General features: G+C 41.1%; 1 protein-coding gene across 1 annotated transcript in view; it reads left to right on the top strand.

Annotated features, from left to right (window-relative positions):
- Positions 1-5,267, top strand: part of Abraxas2 (abraxas 2, BRISC complex subunit) — a 34,847-nt gene extending 29,580 nt beyond the window's left edge. The window contains exon 9 of the mRNA XM_008846008.3: positions 2,891-5,267. Within this exon, the coding sequence (XP_008844230.1) occupies positions 2,891-3,360 (470 nt within the window). The 3' untranslated portion in view covers positions 3,361-5,267. The remainder of the gene's footprint in view (positions 1-2,890) is intronic.
- The last annotated feature ends 5,373 nt before the right edge of the window (positions 5,268-10,640 follow it).

Raw genomic sequence — 10,640 nt, 5'->3', positions numbered from 1 at the left:
TACTCATACATATAAAATAAAAATAAAATATTTTTAAAAAAATATTAAAAGAAAAAAGAAATCAGAAATGCAGACAGGGATTTTGAATAGGTGAATATAACACTAGAACAGTTGAATAGGTAATTATACATCATGTTCTAATTTGTTCTCTGTTGCTGTGATAAAGCACCGATCAAAACCAGTTTGAGAGGAAAGGGTTTATTTGAACGTAACGGTTGCAGTCCATCATCGAGGAAAGCCAGAGCAGGAGCTCCAGGAGAACCTGGGGTCAGAAGCTGAAGCAGAGACCATGGAGGAGTGCTGCTTACTGCTTGCTTCCCTTGGTTTGCATCCCTAAGCATGTGGGGCTGGGCTGTGGGCTGTGTCATTTCCAGTATGCTGAGGTCTCTACTGCAGCTAAGGCTGCACCTTCACCAATGGTCTCTACTGGTCTCATAGGGCACCAAGCCTCAGGTTCTCCATGACCCCTTTGGTTCTGCAGCTTTCATGTTGCCTAAATGAGTACCATTGGGAGACTTACATGTTACCAAGTCCAGCTTTTAGCTTGAGATGCAGCCTTAGCCCTCTCTGGACCATGTCTTCCGGGTGCTGATCTGAGGTAATACTTACCAAAAGATTTATCTCAGTGGTGCTGGTCTCTTACTAATCATAGCTGGTTTTCCAGCTCCAGCTACCCAATAAAGAACAAAAGATTTCACTTCCACAAATTCTTAATCCAGATATATCACAACTTAATAGAGCATTTGCTTCCCTTTGATGCCTCCGTCCCAGGCCAGGCCTCCACGTCCATTGTCCTCAGCATTGTCTTTCACATCCCCACAAAACAGCTCCTGAAGCTCCAAGCACTCATTGACTTTTCCAGCTCAACATTCCAGGTACTTCCACAATCCTCCCTAAAACAACATGGTCAGTTCCATCACAGCAGTACCCCTCAGTCCTTCTGTCTTCTGTACCCTTCTGTCTTAGTTACCTTTCTGTTGCTGTGATAAAACACTATGATCAAGGTAACTTACAGAAGGAAGAATTTATTTGGGCTTATAGTTCCAGGGCAGCGAGAGTCCATCATGGCAGAGGGGCATGGCAGCAAGCAGCAGCTACGGTGACAGGAGCCAAAGCTGAGTTCACATCCTCAGGATCGTGCAGGGAGCAGCATGAAGAAGAAGTGGGGCAAAGCTATGAACTCTCAAAAGTCCACCCCCAGTGACATTTCCTCCAGCAAGGCCACACCTCCTAAACGTCCAAATAGCACCCCTGCTTGACCAAGTTACAGACTTGTGAGCCTATGGGGGACACTCTCATTCAGACCACCACACATTATAAATACATAAAAAAGTATAGTATATCAATTTATAGTTAACTAAAAATTTAAATTATGGTACATATGTGTGATAGAATATTATATACTCATGGAAGTGAACTTGGATTAATATCTATTATATATAGTTTTTGTGTATATGATGCAGGAGCTTGAACCCATGGCATTGTACTTGCTAAGAAAGTGTTCTAAGTTAAACCTCTAGCCCCTATAAAAAGATTTTTAAGGCTATATATGTTGATGGTTCTGAGCTATTTCAGAGTAGTCTTAAAACTGGCAAATTCGTATTCTAGTACCTAGAAAATCAAACACTTAAACACTTAACATAGGGCTTTTAAACATTTTAAGAAGGTGGTATATAAGTATAACAGGTAGTTGTAAAGAAATATAGCATTTAGCCAGGCTGATGAATACCTAGCAATCCCAGCACCTGGGAGATAGAAGGAGGAAGGTCAGGAGTTGAAGGCCAGCCTAGGTTACATGAGACTCTGTCTCAAAAAACAAAAACAAAGGGGAGTAGAGAGATGGCCCTGTGCCTAAAAGTGCTTGCTGCTCTTTTAGAGAACTGGAGTTTGGTTCCCAGGACCCATATTTGGCAGCTTAGAACTGCCTATAACTCTATCTCCCAGAGTGGGAGGGAGGATGTGTTTGTCGTCTCTGACTTCTGTATGCACCTACGCTCAAGTGCACATACACACATACTGATACACACATACACGTGATTTAAAATAATAAAGATAGCTGGGCGTGGTGGTGCATGCCTTTAATCCCAGCACTCTGGAGGCAGAGGTAGGCAGATCTCTGTGAGTTCACGCCCAGCTTGGTCTCAGTGAGTTCCAGGACAGCTGGGGCTACAGGGAGACCCTGTCTCAAAAAGACCAAAAAAATAATAATAAAGATAAAAATCTTTAAAAATAAAATAAACTGGACTGGGGAGATGGTTTAGCGATTAGGAGCACTTGCTGCTCCTCCAGAGGACCCAAGTTCAGATGCCAGCACCCACACTGGGCCTGTAACTCCAGCTTCAGGAGTTCTGATATGCTCTTCTGAATTCCCCGGCCACCCCCACACATGTAGCATACACTCACACAGATACACACACATATACATCAAAAAAATTTTTAAAGCAATATGGTATTTGATAGGATGCTGTCTAGAGAAAGTTCTCTGTTCACATGGCATGTAGAAGGTAGTAAGGATTGTTTCAGTGACAGCTGGTAGTCAGAAGTTCAGTGAGGAATAGGCAGGCAGAATAGTGACAACCCCTGTGTTCTGCCTCTTGGGGTCCCACTTCTAGTCAGATTGCTTAGTCTTCTGAACTTTGGTTTATTGCATCCATTATGGAAACAATAACAGTGAAGATAGCATTAGCAATTCAGAAGGTTGTTATGGGACTTGAATGAATGAATATAGAGAGAAATACGTTGTAAACTCTGTTATGCTATTGTAAAACCAGTAAACAATCAGTTCATGGCCTTGGTGCTGTTTTCCAGAACATTCAGGCTGACCATGTACCACAGGGAGATGAAAGGCTGTGAAGAGATGGCCCATGTTAACATTCTTGTTTTCATGCAGGATTGCAGCAGGCCACGGTAAGCAGACAGGTGCCATCTGAAAGTCTGGAGCCAACCTTCAGTTCTCGGCTGTCCTATTCTGGGTGTGCAGCCGAGGGCAGGAGTGCACTAGCAGACACCGAGCCCTCTGATCCTCCTCCCCCTTACTCTGATTTTCACCCAAACAATCAAGAAAGTACTCTGAGCCATTCTCACATAGAAAGGAGTGTCTTCATGCCTCGGCCTCAAGCCGTGGGCTCTTCCAACTATGCTTCCACCAGTGCTGGACTGAAGTATCCTGGAAGTGGAGCAGATCTTCCTCCTTCCCAAAGAGCAACCGGAGACAGTGGTGAGGAGTCAGATGACAGTGATTATGAAAATTTGATTGACCCTGCAGAGGCCCCTCATAGTGAATCCTCACATCCGAAGGATTCGCAGCCTGTGACACATCCCGATGAGGACCCCAGGAACACTCAGACCTCCCAGATCTAAGTAAACAGAGGACACGCTCCACTTGGCACTGTTTTCCTTAATGGCTTGTTGAGAGGGAGTTTGTTGTGGACTTAACCTGAGGAGAGAACTTCTTTCTCCCAGAGTCTGGGGCTCCCGAGAGGAGCGCCCTGTGCACAGAACTTCAGGGCCCTCTGCTGGCCCTCACCTGTGTATGCAGTGCACGGGTTTCACAACAGAATCATTGAGATAATCAAATTGCCCTAATTCTGGTGCGATTCATGGATGTGCTGGTCAATTTAGGCGAAATGAAACTTACCAGTGTAGTTTCTGTTCTTTAAAAATAAATTGGAAATTAGAGACTAAGCACAATTAGTCTTTAAATATTCTAGAAATCAAAAACTTACCTCTTGCACTATCATGCCTTGAAATTTGCTTTTTCAAAGGGAAATGAGTTTAGCAACAGCCTTCAAAGAACTTCTTTCTATGATGAGCCAAATTCATGTTTGCCAGAAAAGAAATTTTGTTAAATCCAAGAAGCCTGATTGAAACAAGTCCCGTCTGCGTGGCTTGCGAGAGTGAAGAGGGCTTCGTTTCCGCTCTTTTCTACTAGCCTGATCTCTATTGTCACTGCAAATGATTGCCTTTAAAAGAATGTAGAAATACTAGTTACCAGTAAGTAATCATCCAAACAAAGTATGTCATGAAATAAGTTAGTTACTTTGCTTTTGGTGGGTGACGGTGACTGCCGCACTGCCCTCACACATTTTGGCCTCTGTTCTGGAGTCTTCAAGGAAGGACATGACACGCACAGTGGCTAGCAAAGAGGGACACACCAGACCCGAGCTATGTGAGGAGCAGATTCTAAACAGTGAGCTTAGCTGAGTTTCTATGTAAGGGATATAAGGCATTTAGGTCTGAGAGGTCCTAGTGTTTTACTTGTAGAGGAAAGACATTTAATAAGCCAATTGGGAACATTGGTGAAGAAAGATGCACTTCAAGTCCAAATAACCATATATTTTTAAGCTGCCATTTTGGGGATAATTGCAGATATGTAGAAACCGTGGGAGTGCAGTTGTGTTTTATTTAATTACTGCTTATTTTCTGGTTTTGCCCAGAATGTGTGAACCACTAAAACATTTATGAGGATGTTGTGCTCCCAGTTTGGAAATGGTAAGATGGTTTATATGAGGTTGACCCATGAAGTTGTTTCTTGCACATTAACTGCCTTTCCTTGGACTAGTTAAAACCTGTAAGAATAAGGAAGTCATTAAAAGGCTTAAAATCCGGTTCCAGTAGAGTCATTTCATTTTATAGAGAGGTGTTTTCTCATGAGCTGCAGCTCCACTCCTAAATCAGACAATATAATATGGATTTCAAAGTGAGATGCTGAATCTGCCATGCTTGGGTGTATGCTCTGTGGGGTCTGTATTGTATCCTCTGTCCTGGTTTTGCTGGTCTTACTACCACTGCCATTTGATCTTAAATGTTGTGGGTCACTTTATCTGCAGACGTGTTGAGTTTTTATCAGCTACCTACTAGGGGCTTCAGCACCAGTATGAATTTCAGTTTTTTAAAGTGCCATTGCCATCTCCTCTGTCCAGATTTGACAGGAAAATATTTTTATTTTTATGCCATACTAAAATCTACAATGTGTATCTGAAAAGCAGTTAAATGTGACAATAAAAACTTATTTAATCATGACATCATTGCTTTAATGTCCACCTCAGCACCAGACAAGGTCTCACCTCCGTAGTGCTTCCCTGTGGGTAGTATGGGGGCCTGGGTCTCAAAGGAAGGCAGCTGAGCACAGGCCAGAGGAGCGAGCCAGGAAGCAGCATACTCCGTGCTCGGTGCTTCAGCTCCATCCTCCAGGTTCCTGCCCTGACTCCCTGGATGTTGGATTGTGACCTAGGAGTTGTAAGCTGAAATAAACCTTTCCCCAAGTTGCTTTTGAGTCATGGTATTTTGTCACAGGAGCAGGAAAGCAAACTGGAACATACAACACAATTTTTAAAATTTTTATTCATTTTTGTTTTATTTTGTGTATGAGTATGTTCTGTCTGCATGGATATATGTGTATCCCATTGTACAAGGCCAGAGGAGGGTGTCAGATTCCTGGAACTGGAGTTAAGGATGGTTGTTGGCTGCCATGTGGATACTGGTTCCCAACCTAGGTCCGCTGCAGGAGCAGCTTTCTTAACCCTTAGCCAACTCTTCAACCCCACAATAATAATTTTTTAAATTATTTATTTAATAACCACATGATTAGAAGAAACATTTCATTATAGGATTAATATATTCAATAACACTTTACAGAGCAAAGATGCATCTCTTTCAAAACTGGCTGTAAATTTTTAGGTTCACAGTTGAATTAATATAGTTATACAATATTGAACTCAGTATAAACCCTGTAAGACATAAAATTGAGTGAGGTTTTAACCTTTCAAAAAGATCTCCATTTCATTTTAAAATATGCTGTTTCATACAGAAAAACTTTTTTTGGTCTTTTTGAGACAGGGTCTCCCCCCTGTGGCCCCAGCTGGCCTTGAACTCACAGAGATCTGCCTGCCTCTACCACCCAAGTGCTGGGATCAAAGGCGTGCACCACCACGCCCCAGCTAGAAAAACTCATTTTTAATGCTACTAACACTTAGATGTTTGCACATGCATCTCTAATCTCTATCTGATTATTACTAGTCACGGTCGGTTACTTTCTGAGATCCTTGGCACCTGAGCATGGATATAAAGTCATCAGGTAGGTTTCAATGGTAATGTTTTTCATCTCTACTAATTAACAGGAAGCAAATTTTTACACTTCTTCCGGGGCTGGAGAGATGGCTTAGTGGTTAAGCTCACTGACTACTCTTGCAAAGGACCCAGGTTTGATTCCCAGTACCCATATGGCAGTTACGAACCATCCTTAACTCTAGTTCCAAGGGAATCTGAAGCCCTCTTCTCACTTCCATGGCATTGGATGACATGGGTGCACTCACATACATGCAGGCAATACACATAAAATTAAAAATTATGCTTCCTCAAATATAACTCATTTTTAATTCATTTTTTTCTGTGTGTATTTCATACAGAATATCCCAAACAATCTTACTCATCTATATACCCACATCCCAAATAGCACCCCCTCCCCCACTGGAGCCCATATACTCTGTCATCCCCGTTACTGTCCACTGTGTTGTCAGCACCCCCAGCTGTTCCCCAGTGCTTGTCTATCTGCTAAATCTAATCAGCCTATCTAGAGTTCCTTGTTTTAGGAAGATCAGCTCTTCCTCATCTAGCAGCAATCAGTTTCTAAAATTCCTTTAGATAAGATTGGGGTCTGCTGTTCATTTTCCCAGGTCTAGGCTGGGTTACTGTCTGGGAGTCCCTTTGGCCACCCTGGCCAACAACTCAAAGGAAAGTATCTCCTGTCTGGCATTGTTTCTTGTTAAATAGCCTTAGCTATACATATGGACTCTTAAAGAATTATACTGATCCCTTTAATCTTTGGTTATACTTTCCTTTTGGGTGTTTAAGATCATACGGTTGGCCCAGATAAACCAATTTATTTTTACTCTTAAGGTCGTTTGAAGATCTGTTCCTCAGAGGTCACATGGGCTTTGGAGGAGCCACTGGCTCTTTTTTTTTTCTTTTACCAGTTCCATCTATGTGAAGATAAGTCAAAAGTCCTGCTCAACCATGTCTGACTTCACTTGGAAGCATGAATGAGATATTTCCTCTGAGTTGACCCTTAGACTGGACACTGGTTCAAGTCTATCTCGTGGGGTCTCCCTGAACAAGAGGACAAGTATAGGTCTCAAAGTATGGCTGTTAAACATCCAAGAAGGTTAGTTCCACCAGTCTGCTACTTTTAATTACCATGTGCTATGTAGGTAAAGCTTAGGCAAAGACCTAAGGTTCTCAGATAAACCTTTCCTAGACATATATTCCTTGAGATAGTTGTATGTATAATTTGTCAGTAGGTTGTTTGATTAATACGGTTTCCTCCGTTTTTTTTTTTTTAAGCTAGGCATTATTTATCGCTTTGTCTAACCCTTCCACCATGGTTTCCCCATTTAAACTGCCCCCGTTTTTCCCATTTCTCCCTTAATAATACTCTTCTCCTATGGTCCCACCTCTCTCGAGATCCTTTCCCTTTATTCCCAAGGTTCCTTGTATAACTTTCCCTCCCCCCTTCCCTTAAAATAACCCCATTTTTATCCATATCTCCCTTATTAATGCGTGTTTCCTACTGTTCTCTTTCAGATTCTTTCTTTTCCTTTACCTCCCTAGTTCCTTTCCATTGTCCTGGTTCCTGTAGTTATGTCTGGATACATACTCACCAGGATTTGGTGCTAGGATCCACATATTGTATGGAGTCTGTGTTACTTCACTTAGTATAACTTTCTAGTTCCATTTACCTGAAAGTTTCATGATTTCATCTTTCTTTACTGTTGAGTAAAACTCCATCATATAAATGAACCACGTTTTTATTATCCACTCGTCAATTGAGGGACATGTAGGTTGCTTCCATCTCTTAGCTATTGTGAAAAGAGCAGCAACAAAGGATGTACAAGTGTCTCTGCAACAGGATGAGTTCTTTGGGTATATGCCAAGGAGTGGTATAACTGGGTCAAATGGTAGGTTCATTTTTAGTTTTTTAAGAGTTCTCCACACTGCTTTCCATAGGGATTGAACAAGTTTGCAGCCCCACGAGCAGTGGATGAGTGTTCCCCTTTCCCCACATCCTCTCCAACATTTGGTATCATTTGTTCTCTTGATCTTCGCCAGTCTGACTGGGGTAAGATGAAATCCTAAAGTGATTTGATTTTGAATTTCCCTAATAATAGTGATGCTGAACATCTTTTAAGATGCTTCTCAGCCATCTTTATTTCTACTTTTGAGAACTCTCTGCTCAGCTCCTTTTAATTGGGTTACTTACTTTCTTGATTCTTTGTTTATTGAGTTTGTTATATGTTCTGGATATTAAACCTCTGTCAGATGTGTCTCTGGTGAAGATTTTCTCCCATTCTGTGGTTTTCTGATCGCTTCCCTGGTTGCCTCCTTTGATGTACAGAAGGCTTTTAGTTTAATGAGGTTCCATTTGTTAATTCTTGCCCTTGTTTCCTGAGCAATTGGTGTCCGGTTTAGAAAATCCTGTCCTATGCCCATATCTTGTAGGTTTTTCCCAATGTTTTTTTTCTAATAGTTTCAGAGTTTCAGGCTTGACATTGAGGTCTTTGAGCCACTTGGAATTGACTTTTGTTCAGGGTGAAAGATAGGGGTTTAGTTTCATTCTTCTACAAGTGGACATCCAGTTTTGCCAGCACCATTTGCTGAACATGTTTTCTTTACTCCAGTTAATGTTCTTGGCCCCTTTGTCAAATATCAGGTGGCTGAAATTGCATGTACTCATATTTGGGTCTTCAATTTTGTTCCATTGTTCTATGGGTCTATTTTTGTGCCAGTACCATGTTGTTTTTATGACTATAGCTCTGTAATACAAATTGAAATCTGGTATAGTAATCCCCCTGGTATTGCTCCTTGTTCTCAGCATTGTTTTGGCTATCTGAGGTCTTTTATGCTTCTATATGAATCTTAGGATAGTTTTTTCCAATTCTGGGAAAAATGTCATGGGGATTTTGGTCAGCATTGCATTGAATCTATATATGACTTTTGGTAGAATGGTCATTTTCAAAATATTAATTCTTCCAATCCATGAGCATGGGATGTCCTTCCATCTTCTGATGTCTTCCTCAATTTCTTTCTTTAAATAAAATTTTCCTTGTAGAGCTCTTTAATGTCTTTGGTCAGGTTTATTCCAATTGAGACAGGGTCTCCCTGTAGCCCCAGCTGTCCTGGAACTCACTATGTAGACCAGGCTGGCCTTGAACTCACGGAGATCTGCCTGCTTCTGCTTCCCAAGTGCTGGAATTAAAGGAGTGTGCCACCCTGCCCAGCTATTCTGAGATATTTTTATTTTTTGCAGCTATTGTGAAAGGGAGTGTTTCCATGTACTCTTTCTCTGCTTGTTATTGGTTTATAGAAAGGCTATAGACTTTTGTAGATTAATTTTGTAACCTGCCACTTTAGTGAAAGTGTTAATCATTTCTAGGAGTTTTCTGGTGGAATTTTTGGCATCTCTTAGATATAATATTGTCTGCAAAAAGGGAACATTTGATCTCTCCTTTTCCAGTTATTACTCCTTTAATTTCCTTCTCATTGCTCTTGCAAGAGTTTCAAGCACTATGTCTGGTTCCTGATTTCCATGGAAATGCTTCCAGTTTTTCTGCATTTAGAATGATGTTGGCTGTGGGTTTGTTATATATGGCTTTAATTATACTGAGGTATGTTCCCTCCAGTCCAATTCCCTCTAGGACTTTGAACATAAATCCATGTTGAATTTTGTCAAAGGCCTTCTCTGCATCTATTGAGATGACCATGTGGTTCTTGTCTGATTCCATTTATATGATGTATGATGTTTATTGACTTACGTATATTGAACCTTCCCTGCGTCTCTGGAATAAAGCCGACTTGGTCATGGTGGATGATCTTTTTGATGTATGTTTGTATGTGGTTTGCAAGTATTTTGTTGAGAATTTTTGTATCTATGTTCATTAAGGATATGGGTCTATAGTTTTCTTTTTTGGTTGTATCTTTACCTGGCTTTGGTATTAGAGTGACACTGGGTTCATAGAAGGAATTTGGAAGTTCCCCCTCCATTTCTATCTTTTCAAATACATTAAGCAGTATTGGATGCAGATCTTTTTTAAATGTCTGGTAGAATTCTACTGTAAATCCAGCTAGTCCTGGGCTTTTTTTAGTCCGGAGGTTTTATATTAATCTTTCAATTTCCTTATGTGTTATGGGTCTGTTTAAGCAGTTGATCTCTTCTTGGTTTAGTTTTGGTAGTTCCCATGGTTTCAGATACCTGTCCATTTCTTCTAGGTTTTCAAATTTAGTAGTGTACAGGTTTTTTTTTTTAATTTTTATTTTATGTGTATGCATGTATTGCCTGCATGTAGGTAAGTGCACCTGTGTCATTCAGTGCCCTTGGAGGTCAGAAGAGGCTGTTGGATCCCCTGGGACTGGAATTACGGACAGTTGTTAGCTGCCATGTGGGTACTGGTATTCGAACCTGGGTCTTCTGCAGGAACAACCAGTGTTCGTAACTGCTGAGTCATCTCTCCAGACCCAGCGTATAGGTTTTTAAAGTATTCCCTTACAATGTTCTGGATCTTTTGGGTGTATGTTGTGATGTCTCCCCTTTAATCTCTGATTTTGTTGATTTGGATGTGCTCTTTCTTTCTCTCTCTCTCTCTCTC

Source organism: Nannospalax galili, unplaced genomic scaffold (assembly GCF_000622305.1).
Source record: "Nannospalax galili isolate Female #2095 unplaced genomic scaffold, S.galili_v1.0 scaffold362, whole genome shotgun sequence".
Classification (NCBI taxonomy): domain Eukaryota; kingdom Metazoa; phylum Chordata; class Mammalia; order Rodentia; family Spalacidae; genus Nannospalax; species Nannospalax galili.
Note: the sequence above shows the minus strand (reverse complement) of the source record. Positions and strands in the feature narration are given on the sequence as shown.